At 47.7% G+C, this 27,898-nt stretch overlaps 3 protein-coding genes and 1 pseudogene across 3 annotated transcripts; 2 read left to right on the top strand and 2 right to left on the bottom strand.

Annotated features, from left to right (window-relative positions):
* The first annotated feature begins 7,171 nt into the window (after nt 1-7,171).
* LOC136542086 (IRK-interacting protein-like) lies at nt 7,172-9,240 on the top strand. Its single transcript, XM_066534370.1, has 2 exons — nt 7,172-7,603; nt 7,737-9,240. The coding sequence occupies exons 1-2, from the start codon at nt 7,334-7,336 to the stop codon at nt 9,234-9,236; spliced, it is 1,770 nt and encodes a 589-aa protein (XP_066390467.1). The 5' UTR covers nt 7,172-7,333; the 3' UTR covers nt 9,237-9,240.
* A 163-nt stretch (nt 9,241-9,403) lies between these two features.
* Nucleotides 9,404-18,704, bottom strand: LOC136542087 (uncharacterized). The gene is made up of 4 exons (XM_066534371.1): nt 17,829-18,704; nt 10,644-10,927; nt 10,202-10,429; nt 9,404-10,098 (listed from the first exon to the last, which is right to left on the bottom strand). The coding sequence occupies exons 1-4, from the start codon at nt 18,280-18,282 to the stop codon at nt 9,646-9,648; spliced, it is 1,419 nt and encodes a 472-aa protein (XP_066390468.1). The 5' UTR covers nt 18,283-18,704; the 3' UTR covers nt 9,404-9,645.
* Nucleotides 18,705-20,425: 1,721 nt separating this feature from the next.
* LOC136546490 (uncharacterized) lies at nt 20,426-23,390 on the bottom strand. Its single transcript, XM_066538462.1, has 7 exons — nt 22,999-23,390; nt 22,693-22,905; nt 22,455-22,607; nt 22,109-22,228; nt 21,937-22,023; nt 21,434-21,861; nt 20,426-20,831 (listed from the first exon to the last, which is right to left on the bottom strand). Exons 1-6 carry the CDS (start codon nt 23,353-23,355, stop codon nt 21,436-21,438), a joined length of 1,356 nt encoding a protein of 451 aa, XP_066394559.1. The 5' UTR covers nt 23,356-23,390; the 3' UTR covers nt 20,426-20,831; nt 21,434-21,435.
* Nucleotides 23,391-24,371: 981 nt separating this feature from the next.
* On the top strand, nt 24,372-27,329 carry LOC136544220 (uncharacterized; annotated as a pseudogene).
* The last annotated feature ends 569 nt before the right edge of the window (nt 27,330-27,898 follow it).

Below are 27,898 nucleotides of genomic sequence, written 5' to 3'. Positions count from 1 at the left end.
ATGCATGCAAAAAAAGGATTCAACAAAAAAAAGAAATGGATTTGCCCACTAGTAATTACGATTTAGTTGCTAATATGAATGGAGACCCATTGCACTTCAATGTGCAATTGGGGGGGGAGTTGCAACATAAATGAGTGTGTGATTGCACAGTGATAAAATAGCTTGGTTGCAACTCAAAACACAGACAGGCACCAGGGCCTTACCTCGGATTGGCTTTGTTGCTCATCACCAGAGATTGCAGAGGCATTCCTATTGGCAACTGCATGTCGTGGAGCACGTTCACGGGACGATGATGGAGATTCCAACAAATCCATTATGTCATCCATAGCATGCGACTCACCATGTAATGCACGCGGTGCTGCAAAGAAAAGAACAATAAAAATAAAAGGAGACAAAAAATGTGTAAGAAAAAAAGATTTGTGATTCAGAAACTACCAAAGAAATTTATTAAAAAAACTGGTTACGTGGCAAATCAGCCTTACTTTGCGGCTGGGAGTGCTCTTCTTCTTGTTGTGCAGTACTGCCATCATGCACTGGAGTACTAAGCAAATCATCATGCGGGACAAAATCATCATGCACTGGAGTACTAGGCAAATCATCATGCACTTCTTGACGGTCTTGCATTGAAACATCTACTTCAAGGTTTGTGCTCGAGGGGCGCTGTTCACCTTCAGCGTGTCCTAAAGCAGATGCTTCGCCACACTCCGACCGAAGTCTCTTCGGTCCTGATAAACAACCCTTCTTGCCCTTCTTCATCCTCTTCAAGTTCGCTGTAAACTTCTGAGCATGGGCATCATCTAAGAGTTTCTTGATGCCAACATAACACTCATGATGGGCTTTACCCATAAGCTCGTCAGCGCTCCTTGTTAGATCATGAGCCTTCCTCATCATTGATTGAGCCTCGGTAGCACTAGCATCGAAACTCTTCAAATTTTTCTCAGCCAGGCTCTTCTTGCTTCTTCCAAATAAATTGAATAGCTCCTGGCCAAAACTTGAGAGGAAACTCGGATAGTTGAATAAAACATTTTCGCCCATCGTGCTATTAGAAGGAGCAGAAGGTCCAGCAGCAGCTACAGCAGCAAATGGGGCAAAGAAGGGTGCAGGCTTAGGGGCAAGTGCAGCAGCAGGTGCCATGATGGGTAAGGGTACGGCAGCAGGTGGAGGAGTGTAGCACGTGCTTGATAGACTCCTCAACTGAAGACAATAAAAAACACACAGAGGCACAACGGAGCGTGAGTGGGGAAAAAACAGATTGCAACTATAAAAAGGCAAAGCAAGTTGCAACATGCAAAGCCAAGCAGTTGCAAAACAAATATTTACATGTGAAAAATAGAAATCACCTAGAGGTTGCCAAACTCGACGACTCCACCAGCTACATCTCCCCATGCGATCCAACGATGCTAATTTCTCGATCAACATATTATCAAACAAAGAACAACGAGGTAACATTGTCTGATCTATGTTCAGATTGTGTTGGAGGCGATCAAGATATAGCATCTGCAATTATAATTAAAAACAAAACAAAAAAAGTAAGCATCCCAATTACAACTCTAAAAAAAAGAAGATGCACTAGAAAAATGCTAAGTTTGGGATAGGGATAGTTGCAAAGCTATAAAAGAAAAACTAGTTGCAATAATTCCATATAACCAGCAAACCTCAAAACAAAACAAAAAATTGAAACAATAAAAAAGAAAAGGTCAATTGCAACTATAACTCTGCACCAGTTGCAATGATAAATGTGACCCAATTTTTATGAATGGGGATAGAAGGAGGGAAAAAAGAGAATGATTAGATAACTCACGACAAGGAAGATTCCACAACCATTGATGGGTGCGATTTTCCCCTTCACAAAAGATTCATGCCTATACAGACGAGCAGCATGCCGAAGGTTGTCAACAACGGCTTTGCACCAGTTAATTCCACTGATGCAGTGAACATCCGCAGTATAGATGATATCATCAAGCCTAATGTAGTTGTCGGTGTTTGCAAAAAGTAACATGCAGAATGCATGCATCAACCAACACCTGACTGCCACATCTCCCTAGAGAGTACGAAATTGGATCTTCTCTTTAATCACCTTGGGAAGTATTTTATTGCCCGTTACACCATGTACCTGAAGGTTCAAACTGTTGCGCATCTCCCGTGCTTCTACCATATCCATGTTTGGGGGGTCATTTCCTACTCTATTCAGCATGAACATACACCAGACGGCATGCTCATTGATTTCAATAACCTTGTCCATGCCGAGCTCTAGAGACATAGACTCTGGATTAAATTTATCCATAAGCCATATAAGCAGCATCCTAGGCAATGAAGTAGGCTTAAACTCCAACAACCCGCCAAAATCCATTGCACGTAATCTGTCCTTAATTTCATCAGGTGTTGCTTTAACAAGATCAATAAATTTTCTAGGAGAGCAACGAAGCGACACTGCCCTATCCCTCTTAACAGGATCAATATTTGTTATCTGCAGGTTGTGCAAAAAACAAAAACAAAAAACAAATATGATTGTAATACTAAACAAATATAAAATATTCAAACAGAAAATAATAATAAAAATACATCAATTTTTTTACCTCAGCAGTATCTACTGCCTGAGATATGGTGGAACTGCCCTCCCCACGACGCCTCCTTCTATTGGCACGACGATCAGGCGATGGGATTGTTGCGATTGGACTTGGCTCAAAATCATCATCAAGATCATCGACACTAACAAAGGGCTATGCAGGATCAGGAAGATCATCATCACTTGGATGGGGCTGTGAAGGAACAGAAAGCATCAGATTTCTCCCCCTGTGTAGCGTCTTCAAATGAGGAGACGACCGTTGAGGCTCCATCCTAAGCACTATTATGTATTAAAAAAGGTTAGTGTCTGCTTTAAAAAAAAGATAATAGGGAGTGCAATGAAATAACAATTGCATGCACAAGTTGCAAACAACAAAACTAGATACAAGACAAAAAACTAGAGATTCATTAAAGCAACATACGCATAAACAAAAAACTCCAGCACATCAAACAGTATCTAGAAACTACAAATTGCAACATTCAGGGGTATTACATTTGCAAGTAACTAGGCAGTCCAGTACCATCATACAAATTGCAACATACAGAGCATTAAGTTTGGAACTAAAAAAGAGCTCCAAAACCATAAAAAATGGTAACATACAGGATATTACAATGGCAAACATACATGGAATTACATTTGCAAACTAACGACAATAGAATTGAAACCTACAAAAGAATTGCAACACAAATTGCAACATAAATGGTATTACATTTACAACTAAGCAAGCAGCAGCCAGTAGCAAGAGAAATAAAACTAGAAAATCAATTTAGGAACAACATAGGATCGAAAAGATCATCATCACTTGGATGGGGCTGTGAAGGAACAGGAAGCATCAGATTTCTCCCCCTGTGTAGCGTCTTCAAACAAGGGGACGACCGCTGAGGCTCCATCCTAAGCGCTATTATATATAAAAAATGTTAGTGTCTACTTGCAAAAAAAGATGACAGGGAGTGCAATGAAATAACAATTGCATGCACAGGTTGCAAACAACAAAACTAGATACAGGACAAAAAACTAGAGATTCATTAAAGCAACGTACGCATAAACAAAAAAGCTCCAGCACATCAAACAGTAACTAGAAACTACAAATTGCAACATACAGGGGTATTACATTTGCAACTAACTAGGCAGTCCAAGTACCATCATATAAAATTGCAACATATAGAGTATTAAGTTCGCAACTAAAAAAGGAGCTCCAGAACCATGAAAAAATGGTAACATACAGGATATTACAATGGCAACATACATGGAATTACATTTGCAAACTAACAACAACAGAATTGCAACGTACAAAAGAATTGCAACATAAATGGTATTACATTTGCAACTAAACAAGCAGCCAGTAGCAAGAGAAATAAAACTAGGAAATCAATTTAGGAACAACACATTGGGGAAAATCATAAAAAAAAACACTACACCACACAGTGCCATCATACAAATTGCAAACATACAGTACATATCATACAATTACCAACGAACAGACCATTAAAATTGACAATAAAAAGGAGAGATCCAGTACCGTTAGACTAAAACTAGAGACTAATTTACGAACATCTGCATAAAAAGGAACAACAAATTCGCAACCTATTCAAAACCCTATGTACCGATTGGGCGGAATGATGCGCACAGGGTGAGGGAGAATAAGGGGAATACCTTGAGGAAGATGATCGAAACGTCGTCAACGGCGAAACTCGCGACGACGCCCCACGACGACGACGGCGCTTGCTCAGGACGCTAGTTCCGTGCCAACAATGGTGCAGTTACACGAACCGTGGGGTCGAAGGAAGGGGAACCACGCCCGCGAGAACCTCCTCCGGTGGAACTTCGAACAACAACAACGGCAAGTTTCTCCGACAATGAGGAGCAAGTGCGCGGCGAAAATCCAAAAACCACGTGCGGCGAAGCGGCGGAGAAAAACGGAAGCAGGGAGAAAAAAATGGAGCAACAGAGAGAAGACGAAGAGAAGAACTGGCGGAAAAAAGAGGAACTGCTGCGGGAGTTGGTGGGGCGTCGTCAAGACGTGCTGATTAATTCGCACGCCGGCTGGCCTGGGTGCAAATGGGTCGGCAGCTTGGCCTGGCCTAGGTGCGCCGGTTGGCCTGGGTGCATTCTGTACACAGAATGCACCCAGGTGCAAAATAACAAAACAGTATATATATATATATATATATATATATATATATATATATATATATATATATATATATATATATATATATATATATATATATATATAGACACACACACTCATGTTGTGATTTGTAAAAGATTAGCAAATGCGTCACCCCCTCTAAAACCTACATCCTCCGAAACGAATAATTCAAACACACGTCCCGAGTACAGTGGACACTGAAATTAAACAATTTTGCGTCATCGTCCTGGAACAACAGACAGACAGACATCCTTCCAGCCAGCCAGCCAGCCAGGTATATGAATGCTTTGTTCCTTGCTTTGTGCGCCGGCAAAGGCATCCTTGGGGCTGCCTACCTGCTTTCGTTTTCTTGCTCATTAGCCTCTTTGCATATACCTTTAAAGAAAGAGCAAAATGGAGATAAAAAAAGGATATAAAGACAAGGAAAGAGGTCCACATCAAAGTATAAAGGGGGAAGATACGCTCAAAGGTCTTTGGTTTAGGCCTCTGAGGCTTCTCTCTCTCTCTCTCTCTCTCTCTCTCTCTCTCTCTCTCTCTCTCTCTTATAACGAGGCTTATCTCTTTTTAACGCAAAGACGAATTATTGCTTTTGTAAATACAAACATATTTTCTCATAATGTTTTGCAGGCACAAAAATATTAACACAGTATATATGCATGTGTTTTTTTAGAAGAAAAAACTTCATGTTAACAAATAACCACGGGGTACGGTGCTACAACTTGAAGTTGATTACAGTTCCAAATCTTTGGGTCAGGAAAAAAAATCAAAGAGGGGCTAAATCAGTGCTATACCTACACGTGTAGTAGATGTTTATTGGAAAAACTTATACAGCTAAGGGCAAAAAAGCTTACTCAACAACTTAAATCAGAAAAATAGGAGTAGTTAAAACAAAAGGAAATGGCGAGCAGACTTGCATACATGCAAAATTGCGAATATAGCAAGAATGCATGAAGATTCACACCCAAAGTGTTTGGCTTAGGCCTCTCTAGGCTTTACCAGTGCCAGTGCCCTGTGGGCTATGGCTTGGCAAAGAGACGTCCCATCCTGTTCTCCCATGCATGCACGTTAGTACTCCCTTCGTCTCATAATAAGTGTATTCGTAGAGTTTGGTTTTTTTTTTCTAAAATAAGTGCACATCTACGTATAAGACAACATAATTTTATTTATCTTTTTTCTACTTTCTTTCTTCCCAAAGTGTAATGATTGCACATTTCTAGAGATATATTTATAATTTCTCACTAGCATTGTTATCTTCATCAAAGTTAAGTGTACTTGTTTTGAGACGAAGAGAGTAAAGGCATCTAGCTAGGGGCCATTGGAAAAGCCCTGAAAGCTGCAACGAGAAAGAGAAAGGATAGATCACCTTTTTGTTGGTTCTGTTGTCTCTAACCGAGCTTTTCCAAATCGGTGATCTCTGATCATGTTTGTCTACAACTGCTCAGATTTTTTTTGCATCGGTGGTAAAGGACTAAAGGTAACCATGATTAACCTACCACTTTAACATATCCGGACTTGTGATCCGTGAAACTTCTTTTGCATTATTGGCCATGCATGCTAGGACCTTGAGCTTCGCATCTGCTATGAACTACTAGTAACCTTGTTCCAAGGTTCTAATTTAACTTACTGATGGCTTGGGATCTTGTTAACCTTTTGCGCAGTAACCTTTTTGACTAATCACTAGGCTCAAGACAGTGCCAGGAAGAACAGGCTCCTTGAGATCCTCCCCATCCATTAGACAAATCAAGAAAAGTGAACTTTGGAGGTCTTTGAGGAACAATAAGAATGTCTGTCAAATGAACTTCTTTTATCATGGAGAAAAGAATTGTAATTCGCTCTGTAGTGTGGTAGGTGGTTGCAATTTGCAGGGGCCTCTCAAATGGTGAACTTCACCAGGTGCCAAATTGAAGGCAAATGGTTTTCAGATTTTGTAAGCAAGAGAGTATATATTTTGGGACCTTAATCCAGGTTTTTAAGACAACGTCCAGAGCTTTGGCTGACCCCTGCATCAGCAAAACAGCCAGCCAGCCAGGCAGGCAGGCCGCAGGCGAGCAGGAGAGCCTGCAGGGCATCACTAGCAGGTTCATTAAACTCAGCTGGTCATATATAACCAATGCGGAAGAGAGAAGCATGACCACTGTTTGGCCCACCCCCAACTGCCAACCACTACTCTCAGAATTATGAAAGGTTACTTTGTGTAATGACCAAAAAGGTTCCATTTTTACATATACTATTCAAATAAAAGAATTGTGTTTCAAACGAGGGATTACTGCCGCTGGTCTCTTAAAAAATACACCTCGCAACAACAGCAAGCCGTAGTCCAGAGAAAAGGATTTTTAAAAAATTGCTCAAATGACGCTGCAGGCACTGTCAATCTCTTCAAATGTGATGTTCCCTCCACCACATCACACTTCACCCACCACCTCCCTCCCTCCCTCCCTCCCTCCCTCCCTGGGCCTCGGCTACTGTTCGCCCGTTCCTTGCTTCCTTCTCACCCTGCTCCGCTTCCGCTCCCACTACGTTTCAGATTCCCAAGAAGGCAAAGAAGCCCCTCCCTTCCCAGCAGCAGCAGCTTTGGAGCCAAAGGGGCAGGCAGCCTTTGACCCTCCACCGCCGCCATGGCCGTGGTCGCCGCCGGCGCCGAGGCCTTTGACCCCGCGACGCCTTCCCCGTCTCGCGCCCCGGCCTCGCGCCAGGACGTGCAGGCGGCCATCGCCAAGGCCGTCGAGCTGCGCCAGCTCCACGCCGCCCTCTTCCAGCGCGGAGCGCCCAATGCCCGCGCCGGCGCCGGCGCCAGAAGCAGCCCTGCCGTCATCCGCCTCCCGCCCGTCGCGTCCCCCGCGCGCTCCAGAGCAGCAGCAGACGAGGAGTACCCCGTGTTTACTCCGGTGAGCTAGCTTCTTAACACGTGTTACCTATATGGATCATGGATGTGCTGTGCGAGTGGGCGACCTTAAGGCCTCGAGCTCACTGTAACTGACAATGACGTCTCTTGCTTGCTTGCTTGCCGGACTCGGCCAGGCCTACGATGATGAGGAGCGCGTCGCTGCCGTTGCACCGAACCACATTTTCCAGGACAACCGAAGCCGGTCGGAAAACTGGACCGGGGTCGCCCTGGATCACCGCGGCAGCGACGACATGGCCATGTCCGACTACGACGGCCTCCACGCCTTCTCGTCCTCCAACAACGAGGTGCTCTTCCCTTCCTCCAACGACCACCGTCTTCGCTACAGAGGCACGGCGGCGTACAAGATCCACCCCGCCTTCATGCACTCGGCGCCGTCGGCCGACCGCTTCCTCCCGTCCGCCGGCCGGGCGGCCTACACTTCCGAGCTCAAGCTGCCGCCGGCGACGTGCGGTAACGCGTTCCGGCCCTCCACGATCAGCAGCACCAGGGTGCCGCCCCCGTCGGCGCACTCACGGACGAAGCCAAGAGGGCCGCCGCAGATCCTCTCGTGGCTCTTCCCCAAGTCGAGGAAGAAAGCCAAGCCGCCAGAGATGACGTCGCCGACCGCCATCGAGCGCGGCAACATGCCGCAGCTGCTGACCGAGTGGGGGGCGCTGTCTCTTGAGTCCCTCAAGAAAGAGCTCGCGGAGGCCAACGCGCACCGGGACGCCGCGCTGCGCGAAGCTGCCGAGGTGAGGTCGTCGCTGGGGGAGCTGGCCACCAAGCTGGTGAGCGTGGAAGCCTACTGCTCGGAGCTCAAGAAGGCGCTGCGGCAGGCCACCAACTCGCCGTCCGTCTCCCGGAGATCGACGAGATCAATCGAAGCAAGCCGAGAGCTCCCGATGCCGGTGAGCCACGAGGTAATGGTGGAAGGCTTCTTGCAGATCGCGTCCGAGGCGCGGCTCTCTGTGAAGCAGCTCTGCAAGGCGCTGATCCAGCAGGTGAACGAAGAATCCAGTGACGGCCTGTCCGACAAGCTGAACCTGCTCCTGCGGCCGTACCAACTCGCGCTCATCGGCAGCACTGCCAAGCACTGCTCGAAGGCCGTGCTGTACCATCTCGAGGCGATCATGAACCAGGCGATGTTCCAGGACTTCGAGAACCCCGCGTTCCAGCGGAACGGCTCGCCGAGGTGCCTCGACCCGGCGGAGGACCGCCGGCAGAGCTTCGCCGCCTTCGTGGCGCTACGCAACCTTAGCTGGAACGAGGTTCTGCGGAAAGGCACCAAGTATTACAACGAGGACTTCAGCCGTTTCTGCGACCGGAAGATGAGCGGCGTCGTGGCGACGCTTGGCTGGTCCCGGCCGTGGCCCGAGCAGCTGCTGCAGTGCTTCTTCGTCGCCGCCAAGTGCGTCTGGCTGCTCCACCTGCTGGCCTTCTCCTTCGGCCCGCCGCTGACGATCCTGCGCATCCAAGACGGCCGCGCATTTGATGAGATGTACATGGAAGACATCCTACATGACAGGCAGCAGGTGCAGAATCCTTGTCAAGTAAAGATCATGGTGATGCCGGGGTTTTACGTCCAAGATAGAGTGCTTAAGTGCAGGGTCCTCACAACCAGATCAGCAGCATAATTCTGGAGTTTTCTTTGACCAACAGCTAGTGTGGTGTCAACTTCCACTTGTAATATTTTTTTTTTGTCTCGAGCCAAAGGTGCATTCAGGTGCTGAACCGCATGTTTGCTGTAGATTTGGAGTAAACAACTAACAAAGTGAAGTCTGAGGTTTCTTTGACCAACAGATTTGGATTACTCCATTGTTATGTTATGATCAACAAAAATGTTCCATTACAAGATATTTTTTCAGACGTTATGAAAGCCTCATCCCTGATTTGGCTAGAAACCAAGAAATATTCTGAACATTTTCAAGCCAGCATCTGCATTTCTGCAGCACAAAACTGAGCATCACTACCGTAGAGAACTAGACAAGATCAAAACATACATATGCACATCAGATGCCTATATGACAAAACTGAAACCTGGAATCATACCCAGCTGCTCTCGAATGAGATATCATCGAGCCGAAACGACAAATCCCCAACATAATCCTCTTCAACATCTACCCTACCTTCAATGGTCTCCACAAGGTTTTGGTGTAGTTGAGGGAGCTGTGTTGAAGGCGGGGGTAGTTTCGGTGAACACATGATCCTCTCTGCTGGACCAGAAGGTTTCTCCCAAGCAAGCAAATGCAGCTGGATGGGACACACTGCGAGGCGGTGCAAGGAGAGTTTCTGGCTGAGGGAGATGGTGTCGAAGCAACGGACTGCCCCTGAACTGGAGATCATCCAAGGTAGGACCTTCTCATTGGACACCCTTGAGATGATCAGAAGTTTCGACGCCTTCTTGGCCCGGTTGAACAGATCACAGAGCCCAGATCGCGTTGATGGTGCCTCGCTTTCCTTGTCATCTTCGATTACAGATGATATGTAGATAAAACCCTAACAAAAACAAGCATGTCAGCAGATTCCATGGATGATTCTAATTGCTGAAGTAGTACATAGTAACTGTGAGTATTGCGTAGAGTTCTAGTAAAAACAAGACCTCTTCAGTTCGGCTGATGGCAAAGCCAAGCCTTGTGTCACCTTCTTCAAGTGGGATTTCCAGCAGCAATTCTCCTCCTATGCAGCTGTACCAAAGCCGTGCTGCCTTTACCACACCAATATCCACTCCATGGTAATCTTCGAAACCGTAGAGCGTCGCATTAGTGACGTTCGACAGATCAGATAATGAACTTGAATTCACAGATGCAGACGCTGTCTCTCCAGATATCTGCATGTTTCAGAATGTGACAGTGCGAAGACAAAACTGTGAGTAAAATTTTTCAAATATGAAACGATGTGAGAGGATTTGAACAAGTTGATTGCCCAGTTTCTAGGCTTAGTTATATAAATACTATCAGAAGATTAAAACTAACTGAAGTCTCATTGTAGTAACAGCCAATCTACACTGTGAGATGTCTGAATTAGAGAGCTTGTGTCTGTACCTTGGTGAGAAGAGCTTCACTCTGCAAATTCATGAGATCGATGGGTATCCCCGAGGCCTGCGAAGAGCAAAACCATGCATTGGCACGCGCCAGGGTATCATCGAAGGACTCGTAGTGACAAGCATTGTTGTCCAGAGCCTTGGGCAGGACAAGCATCGAGAAGTAGCAGCTGGAGTTGGTTGCGCGCAGCGTGTCACGCATCTTCTTGTCCCATGGGTATGCGACATAGCCATCCTGGAGTTGTGCCTTGCTCAAGGCTGATGCAACTCTTGTGCTCCTCGTTCCTTCATGGAGAGAGGGATGTAAATTTCATTTATTAGAAAGTTCGAAGTCCACAAACTAGCATGCTCATACTGTATGTGAAATGTACTCAGGAATTAAAGCACCGTCATCTGTGATCAGAAGCACAGCCAGAAAGGCAGTCAGAAGCATGTAAGAAAGAACAGCTAGGCATTATTACATGAAAATGCTAACAAGTATCAACTTTATACAAATGCAAGTCACAAAATTTCAGATTTCAGATCAAATGAAAATGAGGATTGGTTAGTTTGAAACCAATTAGAGAATCTCTAGCAGATTATCGATCCTCCGTCTCCTAAAAGTATATATAGGTGATCTCCTATTATGGGTAGTGTATCTTTTTCTTTTCTCCTCCAACATATTGCCAATACATTTAAAGTGGATAAGGGAGATGGTGGATCCTCTACATTTGAGAGACAAGGGGCGGATTTTAAGAAACTACTTTAAACTTGTAGGCATTGGGAATATGATGAGTAATCTGTTGGAGTAACCACAATCCCTTATATTGCAATTTTTTATATTATTAGGGATGTGATAAGTGTAAAGTAATCTGCTGCCCTCCCATGTTTGAACGCGCAGCAGGAGCAGGCGCCGAAAGGGCTCTCTGCTGTTGTAGCCGCAGCAAGGGCAAGCGGCGAAAGTCTCCCCTGCCGCACTGTAGCCACAGCAGGGGCAGGCGCCAAAGTCAGCCCTGCTATCGCATCTAGTCACTGTAGCAGCATGACAGCCTATCATGTCTGTGTACTAGGATTAGATAGTTAGAGTTGTATTTATAGCTTCTCACTGCAACTCAGTAAAGGAGAGCGAGTTCAGTTTTGCCATCTTCTCTGCAGAGCTCCGGCCAACGCTGGTGCTTGTGCTATGTATGTGTGCGCTCTGTTCTTCCTCCCTTTTTCTACCTCTAGCCATAGTGTGCGGTCGGCAATGCCGGTGAGCGGTCGTTGCCATATCCTCTGCAGAGCTCCGGCCAACGCTGGTGCTTGTGCTATGTGTGTGTGCGTTCTATTCTCCCTCCCTTCTTCTACCTCTAGCCATAGTGTTCAGTCGGCAACGCCGGTGAACGGTCGGCTCACCCGTGCGGGAGATCCTGGGGCCAACAAGTGGTATCAAAGCCGTATAAGCATCGTCGTCGGACTAACCGCTGGCAATGACGGGCGGTTAGAAGATGGGCGACAGCAGCGGCGCTGCTGTGGCTGCCCAGCCACGACAGGAGGTCGTCGTGCACACGGTGCGGGAGGTCAGCGGCACCAGTTGGCCGACGTTGACTCGCACCAACTATGGCGAGTGGGCAGTGACCATGAAGGTCAAGCTCAGAGCCCGACGGCTCTGGAATGCCATTGACAAGGGCACCGACAACGAAGAAAACGATATGTCAGTGTTGGAGGCTATCCTCGCTGTTGTGCCAGCGGAGTACAGGGAGCCATTGGGGACGAAGAACTCTGCTAAGGAGACGTGGGAGGCCATTACAGCGATGCGAGTTGGCTCCGACCACGCAAAGAAGGCGACGGCCCAGCTGCTGAAGCAGGAGCACGCCACCCTCAAGTTCAAGGATGGTGAGTCCGTGGATGACTTCTCCCTCCGCCTGCAGTCGCTCATCAGCAAGCTGAGGAGCCACGGCGTCACCATCGACGAAGAAGAGGCGGTCTCCAAATACTTCCACTCCGTGCCGGTGAAGTACATCCAGATCGCTCTCTCCATAGAGACAATGTTGGACTTATCCACCCTCACCATTGAGGATATGACAGACCATCTACGGGCAGTGGACGAGCGCATAGAGCAGGCCACAGCAACGAAGGATAGCAGCAAGCTGCTGCTGACAGAGGAGGAGTGGGCTGCCTGAATGAAAAAGTCCGGGGAAGCCTCCTCCCGCCGCGGTGGCGATGGCAAACGTCGTCGCAAGGCTTCTTCGGAGTAGAAGAAGAAGAAAAAGGTCGACCCCAACGCCTACAGACGCTGTGGAAAGATGTGCCATTAGGAAAAGGAGTGCCTAAATCGTAAGCAGGAGAAGAAGGCTGAGGCTCATTTAGCGCAGGCTAATGAGAATGATGAGGCCACTCTCCTGATGGCGACGTTCTGTACACTGCACGACGTTGAGGCCAAGGAGAAGTGAGAGGTGATGGCGGTGAAAGGGCACGACAAGGCTCTAAAGGCTATCAACCTCGACGAACCACGCGCCCAAGTCCACCTCGGACGTGTGAGCGACGAACAGAAGCAGCGGTGGTACCTAGATTCCGGCGCCAGCAACCACATGACAGGCTCCAAGGAAGCTTTCTCCGAGCTCGACGGCAACGTGACCGGCATAGTGAAGTTCGGTGATGGCTCAAGGGTGGCGATCCGAGGGCGCGACACCATCATCTTCAGGTGCCAGAACGGCGAGCACCACACGCTGACGGATGTATATTACATTCCGCAGCTGTGTTCAAACATCACCAGCATTGGCCACCTGGATGAGCGTGGTAGCGAGGTACTGATCAAGGACGACGTCCTCAGAATCAGGGACCGGGAGCAGCGCCTTCTTGCCAAGGCGAAGAGGTCCCAAAACTGGCTGTACCTGCTCAACTTGAAGGTGGAGCAGCCAGTGTGCCTGGCAGCACGGCACACCAAGGAGTCATGGCTGTGGCATGCCCAGTTTGGCCATCTCAGCTTCAACGCGCTCGGTCACTGGAGAAGATGGTCCGAGGGCTGCCCCACATCAAGCACGCCGGCGAGCTGTGTGACAGTTGCCTAGCCGGGAAGCAGAGGAGGTTGTCGTTCCCAAAGGCGGCCAAGTATCGCGTGGCAACGCTCTCGAGCTCGTCCACGGCGACCTCTGTAGGCCAATCATGCCAACCACAAACGGTGGTCGGCGGTACTTCCTCCTGCTCGTGGATGATTGCATTCGCTATATGTGGCTGCAACTCCTGACGAGCAAGGATGAGGCGGCGGAAGTGATCAAGAAGTTCAAGGCGCGTGCGGAGGCGGAGAGCGGCAAGAAGCTGCGCGTGCTGTGGACTGATCGCAGTGGCAAATTCACTTCGGTGGAGTTCGCTGCGTACTGCGTGGGTCAGGATGTGGTGCGACACCACACCACGCCGTACTTGCCACAGCAGAATGGTGTGGTGGAGCGACGGAACCAGACGGTGGTCGGCACGGCTCAATCCATGATGAAGGCCAAGAGCATGCCGACAAGATTCTAGGGTGAGGCGGTGACCACGACGGTGTTCATCCTCAACCGCGCGCCCACAAAGGCCCTAAAGGGCATGACGTCGTTCGAAGCGTGGCATGGGCGCAAGCTGAGCGTGTCCTTCCTCTGGACATTCGGCTACATCGTCCACGTTAGGAAGATGAAGCCGGTCCTCACCAAGCTGAAGGACAGGAGCACACTGATGGTGGTCCTAGGCTACGAGGAAGGTACCAAGGCGTATCGGCTCTACAACCCATGCGGAGGCAAGGTGGTTGTCTCACGCGATGTCGTGTTCGACGAGAAGGCTGCCTGGGACTGAGACAGTCCGGGCACGGAGAAGTTGGCGACTTCACTAACACCTTTGTCGTCGAGCACTTGGTCATCCACGGTGGTGGAGACGCTGGAGAGGAGGTGACGACCACTCTAGCAACAAAGCCGAGCACTCCTAGAGCAGTGCCGAGCACTCCGGAAGGGGTGCTGAGCGGTCCTCTAGTGGTGCCGACCACTCCAGGACGGGTGCCGAACGCTCCCATAGCGGAGCCGAGCAGTCTTGCAGTGGTGCTGACCACTCCATGCCGAGCACTCCGAGAGAGGTGCCGAGCACTATATGAGTGGTGCCGAGCACTACAGCCGGGGTGCCGAGCACTCCAGGTGTTGTGCCAATCACTCTGGTGAAACAAGGGACTCCATCGACGTCGATCGAGTTCACCTCACCTCTAAGCGACATCATAGAATTCATGGATGCTTTCCACAACGATGAGGAGGTGCGGTTCTGTAGGCTCGACGACATCATCGGTGGCATAGGGTCCTCAGGCCTAGCGGGTCGGCTGCTCAGTGACCCAGAGCCGCTTCTTGTTACTGTAGAGGAACCACCCACGTTCGCACTAGCCGAGCACGATGCAAATTAGCGATGGGCGATGCTGGAGGAGATAAAGGCGATCGAGGAAAACGAGACTTGGGAGCTCGTCGATCCACCTCCATGATGCCGTCCGATCAGCCTGAAGTGGGTGTACAAGGTCAAGTGGGACGAGCGCGGCGCCATTGTCAAGCACAAGGCGTGTCTCGTTGCCCAAGGCTTTGTCCAGCATTTTAGCATCGACTTCAAGGAAGTCTTTGCGCCGGTAGCGCGCATGGAGTCTATCCGACTGCTGCTGGCTTTGGCAGCAGCGAAGGACTGGCGCGTCCATCACCTGGACGTAAAATCGGCCTTCCTCAATGGCGAGCTGGCGGAGACGGTCTTCGTCAGGCAACCTCCGGGTTTCACTGTCAAGGGTGCAGAGCACAGGGTGCTCCGACTGCGTAAAGCGCTCTACGGGCTACAACAGGCCTCGCGACCGTGGAACACCAAGCCACCACGCTGGACGAGCTTGGGTTCACGCGGTGCGCAACCGAGCACGTGCTCTAGATGCGGCGATAGGGGAAGGAGGAGCTCGTCGTCGGCGTGTATGTGGACGACTTGATCGTCACCGGCGCGCGTGTGGAGGACATCGACAGCTTCAAGCGCGAGATGGTGGCTCATTTTTGAATGAGCGATCTCGGCGCGCTCTCCTACTACCTCAGCATCGAGGTGAGACATGGGAAGGAGGCGCTCACGCTCGGTCAGAGCGCGTACGCTTCGAAGCTGTTGGAGCGGAGCGGCATGGCTGAGTGCAAGCCGTGCGTGACTCCGATGGAGAAGCGGCTGAAGCTGACGAAGGCCAGTACCGCGGCGAAGGTAGATGCAACACTCTATCGGACCATCGTCGACGGTTTGCGCTACATAGTCCACACGAGGCCGGACATTGCGTTCGTCGTGGGCTACGTCAGCCACTTCATGGAGGATCCCCGAGAGGATCACTGGGCTACGGTGAAGCGGCTGCTGCGCTACGTCAAGGGGACGGTGGATCAGGGGATCGTCTTCCCCAAGACCGGTGGAAGTGGGCTGCAACTCACTGTGTTCAGCGATGCAGACATGGCGGGAGACATCGATGGACGACAGAGCACCTCTGGCGTGCTCGTCTTCCTCAGGTCGACTCCAATCTCATAGCTGTCGCTGAAACAGAAGGTGGTGGCGCTGTCTACGTGCGAGGCAGAGTACGTGGCGGTGGCCACAGCGGCGTGCCAAGCTATGTGACTACGTCGGCTGCTGGGCGAGCTGACCGGTGTGGAAGCTCACCCACCAGCACTGATGGTGGACAACTAGCCCGCCATCGCCCTCGTGAAGAATTCGGTTCTCCATGATCAGAGCAAGTACATTGACATCAAGTTCCACTTTCTCAGGGATTGTATCGATGGAGGGCAGATCGTCATCGAGTTCGTCGAAACTGGTCGGCAACTCACGGACGTCCTCATCAAGCCGCTTGGCCGTCTTCGGTTCACGGAGCTGAAGAAGATGATCGGCATGGTGGAGGTTCTAAGGTTAGCAGCAGGATCAGGGGAAGAATTGTAAAGTAATCTGCTGCCCTCCCATGTCTGAACGCGCAGCAGGCAGGCGCCGAAAGGGCTCCCTGCTGCTGCACTGTCGTCGCGGCAGGGGCAGACGCCGAAAGGCTCTCCTACCGCACTATAGCCACAGCAGGGGTAGGCGCCAAATTCAGCTCTGCTGTCGCATCTATTCACTGTAGCAGCATGGCAGCCTGATATGTCTATGTACTAATATTAGATAGGTAGAGTTATATTTATAGCTTCCAACTGCAACTCAGTAAAGGAGAGCGAGTTCAGTTTTGTCATCTCCTCTGCAGAGCTCCGACCAACGGTGCTTGTGCTGTGTGTGCACGCGCTTTGTTCTTCCTCCCGTCTTCTACCTCTTGCCATAGTATGCGGTCGACAACGCCGGTGAGCGGTCAGCTCACCCGTGCGGGAGATCGCGGGGCCAACAATAAGTAATTACGTCCCAAATTCATGATTGATGTAGATGCAAACTTTCATTTTACAGAAGAAAAAGAAAAATGAAAAAAAGAATCATCAAGAAGCCATAAAATGATGAGCAAGTCTAACGACCTTCAGGTGAGGTCAATAGTCGAATAGTCCCCAGATGAGACGAGAAAACGAGTGAAAATTACAATGTATATAAGAAAGAATTGACTCACATTTAGACGATGACCTATTTCTATGACAGCAACGCACTTGGCATTATTTTGGAAACGTCTTTCTTCCATTCTCCGTAGTTCACATATACTTCTATCCTTTTGCTACGTTTAATTTTTGCTATGTAGCTGTCAATCTGACACTGATGGCCATGACCTCCTTAGTTTTCTATCGGTGAGACAAAAGGAGAGAAAAATAGTGCTTATCAGCATTTATAAAGGAATAACGCCTGGAACAATGCACTGAAAGATCAGCTTATCAGAATATTCTCAGTCCAATTTAAACTTCAGATTTAACAAGAAGTTTGTCTTTTCACATGTGACGCGTGGGGAGCATCAGACATGCATACTGTGATTAATTGAAGCAGCCACGGCGCCACCGGCCCACCGCACGACCACCAGCCAGAGCATTCTTCACAAGAGAAGGTGTCAAGGCGAGAGAGAATGGAAGGGGACGAGAGAGATGGGCGCGGCTGAGGGAATGGGCTCACACGCTTTGTTGCGCTTCTAGCTCTAGGCGCCGTGCAGGCAGCGCAGAGCCGCAGAGGGAGAAACGCCATGGCCGTGGTGCCCCTCCTCTCATGTATGTTCAGATGCAGCAACTACGAAAGAAGTAGTTGTTCAGAGCAGTGAACAGAGCAGTCCGTGGTCGGTTACCTTGTAAGACGAGGCACTCGCTCTCGAGGCGGTCGACGAATCCAAGCAAGTAGTTGGGGTCGTGCAGCGACCGCAGAACGTACTGCTTCCTGCCCCCTCCGCCGCCGGCGCCGGGACTGGCATGGTGCGGCACGATGCAGGCCTGCAGCTCCCTGCCGCCCCGAACGCGCACCTCCACGGAGGTATCCCCGCGCTTGAACGCCCCGTGCAGCGCCTTGTGCAGCCCGGCGCGCCCGCCCTTGAACGGCGCCTCGAGCTCTAGCGCTGCCCCGGCGCCGCCGCCGCCGCCGGAGCCGCGGCCCACGCGGACGGCCTCCACCACGTCCCCCTCCTGCACGACGCCCGCGCCGCCGCCCCACTCCTCCGCCTTGGAGCTCCCCGCCACGCACTCCAGCGCCACAACCGGCGCCTCCGCCTCCCGCCGCCCCCTACTCCCGTCCCCCGGCTCCGTCATGGCTCCCGGGTCCCGGCTCGCGGCTCTGCTCCTCCCCTCCCCCTGCCAGACTCCAGAGCCCAGAGAAAGGATCGCCCTCGACTCGGTTGCTTTTATCGAGTGGATGGACGGCAGCCGGGGACGCGCCCCCACGTGCCGCCCGTGACACACCTGAGGCAGTGAGGTTGGATTCCGCTCGTGGTAGCGGGATCTCGGACGACCGCCGGCGCGGTGGGTTCGAGCCCCCGATCGATCGGCAGCGCGCACGCTCCTAGATTCCTCGGTCTCCTCTCGTCTCCTCGTACTCTATTCGCTCTGGAGTCCGGTCCACGCCTCCACGGGCGCTGGCGGACCGCTGGAGAGCCACTCTTTTCTCGCTGCACGGTGCGGGAGGTTTAAAGAAGGGGGCGGCGGGCAAATCGCCGTCAGCCCGTCACGGTGGACGAACCCGACCAATCGCGTGGCATCCAGTGGCGCGCGGCTTCCATCTGATGGAGTGGCGACGAGCCGACCCCGCGCGCGCGCCATCCGGCTGCCATGCGGGGCCCACGTGTGCACCGTGGACTCCTAAAATTTTAGTCGCTACTAAAAATTTATGTCACATCAAATATTTAGATACTAATAAAGAATATTAAATATAGATTAATTATAAAACTAATTACATAGATGGAGGCTAATTTACGAGACGATTTTTTTAAGCTTAATTAATCTGTCATCAGCACATGTTACTGTAGCATCACGTTGTCAAATCATAGGCTAGTTAGTTTTAAAAGATTTGTCTCATAAATTAGTCGCAAGTTGTATAATTAGTTTTGTAATTAGTCTATATTTAATATTTTATACATATGTTTAATTATTCGATGTGAAAATTTTACACAGGCCTTACCCATCTCGGGTCCTTTTCAGGTCGGTCACGAAATCGTGCTCATGCTCGTGCAAGGGCCCCTCTTTCTACTTTGCTTTAAAAAAAAAACATTCGATGTGATAGAAATTTTAGAAACACCTACCCATCTCGGGTCCTTTTCAGGTCGGTCATGAAATCGTGCTCATGCTCGTGCAAGGGCCCCTCTTTCTACTTTGCTTAAAAAAAAAAGCATTGGCCGGCAGAGCGCCGGTCCAAGACTCCAAGAGTTCTGTTTCCATCTTGCATTGATTGTTCGGATCCGTAGTTCCGTACATATGAATCACCGATCCTGTCTCTAGTTTCTAACGCTGAAATTCTGCAAGGATTCGTACAAGCTGCAAACAGGTCAGCCAATTGGTTGGTGGACAGGTCAGAGATTGGCCCAATCATAGAGGAGGCGAGAGGTTTGGCTTGGTTGACGAGTGATTGGAAGTGTTCCCAAGCGAAAGAGAGAATGCAGTCGAGTAGCAAATGCTTTAGCGTTATTAGTTAGACGTTGTAAACATTTTGTGGCCTGGTTAGGACAAGCGTCTGCGTCTGCGGGGATTGTAATCCGTCTATGGTTAGCTAATAAAGTTTCTCTTTGCTCGAAAAAAAGCTGCAAATAGGTCTTATACTGAAGCTTCTAAAGGTTTCCATTGAGAGAATTGCTCCCAACCTCACCCTACGGCTCTGGACAACCTGAACTTCACGCTTAAGCTATCAAGATATGGAGGTCTAGATATTCACGAGAATTGGCCCCGTTCGGCTGATAGAATTTTAACTGAAACTGGCTGAAAAACACTGTTCTTGCTTAATTGTTGTGAAAAAAATATTGTTCCGGCTGAAAAAAGAAGCTGAACAAGGCGAATATGGGGTAAGCTGAAATAGCGCATGCATTCATAGCTGTGAGTATGAGTTCGTGACAACGTCCGAAAGCCAAATTCAGGGCAGCTGCTTGATGAAGTGCACGTTTCCTATCTCTTGTGTTTTGCATCAAAGGGGATTCAAAAATTGCTCTGGCATAACAAATTAACCATAATTTTCAGTGTTAAATAGTAAAATGAATTATGTGAGGTTGGACCGTCTTAGCCTGAAATCCTAGCTACGCCAATTATCCATGGAGAAATAAACTACATGCTTTTGTGTCGACTGTGCCCAACTGTGTTTAACATCTGTAAGATGGTGATCTGCTGGACAGGGAAGCAGAAACCCCGTAGGGCGGCACTTCAGAGGCACTCTAAACAAACAAAAGAATGGTAAAGTATTTCGTAAGTACGAATTCCAAGATTCCACGGGATAAATTAGTCCACTAATAAATATAACCGATAGATTCAAGAGAGGGGAGACATTGACCGTTGCGATCCAAATGACATTCTATACATCGGAGAAGATTCCAACGCTGAAGCTAGGTAAGGACCGTAAGGTACCGATATGGTCCATCTAGTGACAGACCGACAGGCAACTTTATTTTAAAGACTACAATATATGCAAGTTGCAGCCATACTTCATCTTCTCCGATGCAAGATCGGTCATTATTGTAAGGCAACTAAAAAAAGTGTTTTATCAGAATAGAATGCCATACTGCAATATACTGTTTTACCAGAAAGAACTGGAACCCAGGAAGCATCACGGAAAGTTCATCAACCAAAATCGATAACATCTATCAACTTCATCTTCTCCAGATCTGAAATGGAAAGAGAATAGATTGGTCATTATTGCAAGGCAACTAAAAAAAGTGTTGTTGCATCTGCTGCGGCAAGGGGGAAATTGACCTTCTGACTGTTACAGCATATGATAATAATATAATAAACACTTCAGGATTATATCAGTATATGAAGTAGCAAGCATCACTAACTGAAATATAAATTAGTTCCCTAATAAACAAAAAAGGGGCATGCACAATCCATCTATATATATGTGGCACCCTAAAGTCTTTGGGAAATATCTGATCGATTTGGGGAAGAAGCAACAGGAAGAACAATATCTAGTGTATCAGAGAATTGAACCTCAGACTTAGTTCACTATTATTTCAGTATTTCCTAAAGTAGAATCTCCATGGATTAATTTATGTTTATCATGTTCCTTTTTCTTTTAAAAAGAAGTCTAATTTTATTACACTAGTGATGAATAGAAGCAGCAATGGCAATGATGAAGGAAGAGAAGCAGGATAAAACAAACAAACACTAGAAGAGGTTAACTGAAGCAAACAACATGTTGCTAGGATAACAGCAGGTCAATTTAATAACACAAGTTTACCAATCAGGTAATGACTTCTAGATGGCTAACCTCTACATCCATCTTCTTGTAGCTTTATTCCTGGGATCTTGCTGACTTTGTCGTCTAATCCTTTTAAAATCTCCATTAGAAGATGTAGGTTGCTTCTGTCTGCCAAACGAATTTGTTTCTACTTTTGGGTTAATACGAATCTCTTTTAAAGGGCTAGTTGAGCGCAGCTTGTGAACGAATGAAGTTTTTGATGGAAGAGATACTATTGCTGCAGATACTTCACAACTCCCTATGGAATCAACATCTCCTGGAGTGCTATCAACAAGATGCTCATCAAGGTATTCTCTTAGTGCAACAGGAGATTCAGAATCTGATGATGAGCTAGAACTGCTCATATCATACAGAACATTGTTTGACATCACTGGCAGATTCGTACATATTGGACTTACGTCAGAAGATGCTCTTTTAGCCCTTGACAATTCAACAACCTATCAAAAGAACATAAGAAGTTAACGCTTCGCATGACCACAGAGGATCAGTTAGGACTTGGAAGAACTGCTTGCCATATGCTTCAGAGCAGCCATGTCTTTCTTCAATTTAGAGATCATCATGTTTTTCCTTTTAAGAACTTCCTGCAGCTCTGCAATTCTCTACATGCCAAAAAGGAAGAGTTTATCAATACTCCAATAGTATATTACCTGAAATGTTGGCAATGACAAGTATTGAGATTCTAACCTTCGCATCAGCAGTACTAGATGCATGTGCCGCTGCAGCTAGTTCCTTGATGGTTGCATCTTTCTCTTCACATTCCTTCTGAAGATTGTACAGTTGTTGATCTGCTGCCAGGAAACTTAGCTGGACACAATTTAGCATGGTGTCACCACACAACACAATTGAGGATAAGAAAAGGAGTGTGTAAACTTTGATCAAAGAACCCCTATAGTAACTTGAAAAGGCCAAAAGGAATGCATTGTCGAGAATTATGACATGGGTACAATCAGGTATATGTGAACAATAGATGCGAAATTTCACACAAAACAACTGAAGATGCTTTAGCCCCAGAAAAGTACAAGCATACTACCTGATTATCCCCATTTATCTGGTTATCAACTGATGACACAACACTCCAGCAGAAGTCTGAGAGGTCTGACATACGGCGCTCTTCATGATCTATGAAAGATAGACTAGGCCTATCAACCATATCACAACTAGCATCATCTGCCCCGCGGAGATCCTGCACGATTGGTGCATACTCTTCAGTAAACAGGTAGTCTTCTTCTTCTTGTAGAAAGAAAAAGCAATAAGTCAGCAGGTGCTACCTTTGCCTTCTGAGGAGTGGCAGCAGCCTCTAGCTTCATGCACACACAGGATCTATATCCCTCTCCATCTCCTATCTTCTTGCTGCCTGCAATATCATTCATTTCCATTTCATCGGAAATGTAACTATCGCACTTGACATACTGCTGTTGTAGGGAGCTCATCTCGACGAGCAGATCATCCAGCTTCTGCTGCATGCCTTCCAGCACCTCATCCTGCACACCAAAAACATTGTTCGCGGAATGGTCACCAAATATTCGATCAAGACATAGATACGAATACGATCGAGGAGATCAATAGAGCCAAACCCTAAGATGAATCGACCGCTGTAGCTGCTCTATGCGGCGGGCGGCGTGGGACCGGGAGGATGCGGCGGCGACAGTGGCGACGAGAAGCACGCGATGGAGCGGGCTGAAGAGCTCCCACGCTACCGCCTCATCCGGGGGAAGGCCCGGTGCGGCCGAAGCGGCAGACGACGCCTCCTCCGCCCCGATAAGGCGACCCTGGAGGGAAACCCACGCGTGCCTCCGCGGGGCCGCCGGCTCCCGGAAGCGGCTCGCGAGGGCGCAGCGGCGCCGGGGGTAGGGCGAGGGCGAGGAGACGGACACGCGGGAGGGTGGGAGGTCCGGGGGCGGGGTCGCCTCGCCGACGGCGGCGGCGACCATGGCGACGAACTGCGGAGGGTTTGGCCGTTTGGGGATTTTTTGTGCGTTTGGGCGGGGCTTTCAATTTCTTTTTTTTTCGGCTTTCAAATTTTTTTTAAAAAAGGAAAAAAGTTCACTTTACATCCCTCATCTTTTGCGATAGTCAGCTTTGCCTCCCTGATCCCGAAAACCAGAGAAACGACCTCTCTCATCTATCCAAACCATGCACATGACCCCCAGTCCTGGTTTCAGATGTGATTTTGGCTTTGTTGGCGCTACGGTGGATATGTGCCAAGCTGACTCAGCCCCAGGCTAAATAGAAAGGAAGAGGTCCCGTGAGCCAAAAAAAAAATCCCCCCAAACGTCGGAGACGACGCCCCACGCCGGAGACGACGCCCATGCCGGCAAACGGAGAAGGGGAGCAGCGGCGAGGCAGTGGGATCTAGGCGCTGGTCGGGCGCAGCGCGCAGCGCGCAGGCAAGAGCATCCCGGGCGGGCCCCTGCTCACGCACCCTAGCCACCCCGCGCGCAGGCAGGAGCATCCCGGGTGAGCGGTAAGGCACAAATGGATCTGTGTAGTTTTGAGTTGTTTTTGTTTCGAATTCCTTGATTCCTTTGGAATTTGTGTTATTTAACTAGTGATTGGTACATCTAACTGTGATTATAGCCTTTGGTTTGTAGTGTTCGTCATATTTTAAGGTCAACAGGCGCCTTTATGTAGCACTTGTAGTCATATTTTAAGCACTGATGTTGTTTATTGGACCGATTTGATCAGTACTGAACCGCATATCATGTATGTTTTGCATGTAGGCTTCAGGTGCTTAGCAATGGATGGTTGTGACTTGCTCCCTGTTCGGTTCTATTTTAATGGGGAGTTCATGAGGAAAAGCGATAGACTGTTTTATGATAGAGGAACTAAAGCTATATCTTTTATAGACCGAGATAAGATGTCACTGTCTAAAGTTGTTGGTCATCTCCGTGACCATTGCAATGTCAAAGAAGGCACAATATTGCATTGGCTATTTCTAGGGACAAACATGAGTACATGCCTAAGAGCTCTGGTTGATGATAAAGTGTGCCAGTACATGTCTGACAACACTACTGAAGATGGTGTTGCCGATGTGTTCGTTGAAAATCATGCGATGGATGCAATAGCTGAAGCAAGTGAGTATGAGGGAGAGATGGAAGCTAGCTCAGAGGATGATGACATAGAAGATGAAGATCTGCATCCTTTGGCTGTTTGGAGAAAATATGAAAGCAAAGAAGAAGTAGAGAAACAAGTTGCCCTTATTAGAGAATTTTACAGTAGTCCAAGTAAAGAGAAAGAACAAGCAAAGCACATGCCTGGAGAGACAGCGAGAGGTGATGATGAAGAGAAGTCTGACACTGATGTAGAAGAGAAGTCTGACACTGACAGTGAGTACATGCCTGGAGACTCATGCAGTTCAGGTGATGATGAAGAAGCAGACCAAATACATAGGAAATTTAAGGATTTCAAGAAGAAGTTCAAGAGGGGTGAGGCAACAAGCTTAGATGATGTGATATATGAGGGTGTTGCATCTAGGCCTAGAACTGGGCAAGCTGATGAGGATGATGGCAACTGCACTCCATATGTAGACAGTTTCATGTAGAATCTATTGATGAAGGGCAAGGTAGCATGCATCCAAGATTTAACAAGAAGAATCCTATTGTCAATTTTAAGTTGGGAATGAAGTTTAGTTCTAAGAAGCAATTCAAGAAGGCTGTAATTAAACATGGCCTGGATGAGAGAAAGGTTATTGTCTTTGCTAAGGATGATCCAAAGAGGGTGAGGGCCAAATGTGACTGGGAAGGTTGTCCATGGGTATGTTTGTTGTCAAATACTTCTAGGTCTGATAGCTGGCAGATATCTACATTTGTAAATAATCACATGTGTCCACTAAGAAGAGACAACAAACTAGTCACCTCAACTGTAATTGCTAAAAAAATATGAGAAGTTCATTTTTGCCAACCCATGCTGAAAACTTGGGCATATGTTGCAGACAGTTCAAGAAGAAATGTTTGCCAAAGTTTCTATGTCCAAGCTAAAGAGAGCAAAAGCACTAGTGATGAAGAAAGCATTGGATGCAACTAAAGGGCAGTACTCTAGGCTGTATGACTACCAGATGGAGCTTCTCAGAAGTAACCCAGGAAGCACTGTTATTGTTAATAAGGAAGATAATGTAGAGCCTCCTATTTTTAGAAGAGTGTACATATGTCTGTATGCTTGTAAAGAAGGGTTCAAAGCTGGCTGTAGGAAGGTTGTTGGGTTAGATGGTTGTTTCTTCAAAGGAGCAACTAATGGTGAACTTCTTTGTGCTATTGGGAGGGATGCTAATAACCAGATGTATCCTATTGCTTGGGTTGTTGTGGACAAGGAGAACAATGAAAATTGGGATTGGTTCTGTGATCTGCTCTTTAGGGATGTTGGTGTGCATGGAGGAAAGGAATGGGTTTTCATCTCAGACCAACAAAAGGTAACCTCCTGTTAATCTTTTTTGTTGTTTTCACAATTCTAAACATGTGATGGTAGATGCTTTATAATTTTTCCAACTTGTGCAGGGAATTCTTAATGCAGTTAGCAAATGGGCACCAGAAGCTGAACATAGGAACTGTGCTAGGCACATTTATGCCAACTGGAAGAAGGAGTTTCCCAAGAAGAACTACCAGAAAAGGTTTTGGATGTGTGCTAAAGCACCTTGCCTTATGCTTTTCAACTTAGCAAGAGCGAGACTAGCACAAAAAACTAGAGAAGGGGCTCTAACTGTGACTCAATAGATAATAATATTTGTGAGTCATTCAACAAATGGATCATTGAGGCTAGGTTCTTTCCAATAATCACCATGCTAGAAACAATTAGAAGGAAAGTAATGGTGAGGATCCAGGAACAGAGAACTAAATTAGGGAAGTGGACAAGTGTTATATGCCCAAACATCAATAAAAAATTAAATGTCTATATATCTTTGTCTGCACACTGCCATGCCATCTGCAATGGGAAAGAGAAATATGAAGTTAAGCATTACGACAATGGGTTAACAGTGGATTTGGTATCAAAGACATGTTCATGTAGGTATTAGCAATTGTCTGGACTTCCATGTTGCCATGCCATTTCTTGTATTTTGTTCAAGACCAACTGCCTAGATGAATATGTGGCCGACTGCTACTTTGTGTACCATTTCAAACAAACATACAACCATTGCTTGAATCCAGTTGAGGGTATGAATACCTGGCCCTCATCTGATAGGGTACCCCTTAGAGCTCCTGGTTATGTGAAGATGCTAGGCAGGCCAAAGACTGAGAGGAGAAGGGAGCCCACAAAAGTTAGAAAGGCCACTAAAATGTCAAAAACTGGAACTGTTATCAAATGTAGCAAATGCCACTTGCCTGGGCACAACAGGACAACATGTACCAATATAAGTGGAGCAGGAAGTTCACAGGCAGGAGGATCTCAGTCAGCCGGAGGTAGCTCACAGCCAAAAGGAAATGAGTCATTTGCAAGATCACAGCCAACAGGATCTTAGTCGGCTGCAGGAAGTAACCAAAATGCTATTGTTCTGCTGTCCAACACACAAAAGAGCAGCACAAGCGGTACAAAAAGGAGTTCCACAGCTGATGTATCTACTGCACAGAGCAACAAAAAGGTAAGTTTACCTATATCTCAAAGTTTTAACTTATGCATCTTGTATTTTAAATTCATTCTTCGAACATCATGTACATCTTACTTCATCTGACTTATGTAGGCAAAGGCAACAAACTCACAGAACATCGTCAAATCAAGTGCATGTGCAAGGGTTTCAACAATTCCTTCTAGGTCAGCTACAATAAACCTGCAAGCTAGAGTGCCCACTTCCAATGTTAATTCTAGTGTGCATGTACAGTTAACTGGCGGGACTGCATATGTGACTGTGTTAGCTCAAGAACCGGCCAAGAAGAAGCCCAAGCCTGCTCCAAAGCAATCTGGAATTGCTCCACTCTAAATGCTTCCTCCATGGCAATCTGATAGGCTGTGATGTGTACAGTCTGCTGGCTGTATGCCAAACTTGAATAATTTTGTAGGCAGGAAACTTAAGTTCTGTGGTTGATTACCTTTTATGTATGCTAAACTATGTGTTATGCCAAACATCTGGCTTTTATCTATTTGCTACTTATGTCATGTATGACAATTATTTGCACTTTTATCCATTCGTCAGTGTTGTGTTATCTGTGAGTACATGCCTATGTTATCTGTATGGTTCCTGCATAGTGCAATTATTTGCCTATGTTATCTGACATTATTATGGTGTATGCATTGGTTCCTGCATAGTGCAAATATAAGATTCAGCATGTATTGCTTTGTTTCTTTTCTAGCACGACAAGAGACAGCTTGTTGGCAAAAAAGAAGGGAATTTGATTCATGCCATTACAAAGGGTAACATCCTGCCGATGTCGGCAAACATTGACTACTTATACATTTGCATCACAACCAACACAAGGAGAATGGTAGAATTGAAACCTAACAACACTAGGACAGCAACACCAACACACATCATCCAATTCAAATGTCCAT

The sequence above is a fragment of the Miscanthus floridulus genome, chromosome 3 (assembly GCF_019320115.1).
Source record: "Miscanthus floridulus cultivar M001 chromosome 3, ASM1932011v1, whole genome shotgun sequence".
Taxonomy (NCBI): domain Eukaryota; kingdom Viridiplantae; phylum Streptophyta; class Magnoliopsida; order Poales; family Poaceae; genus Miscanthus; species Miscanthus floridulus.
This window is presented reverse-complemented; position numbering and strand designations above follow the sequence as displayed.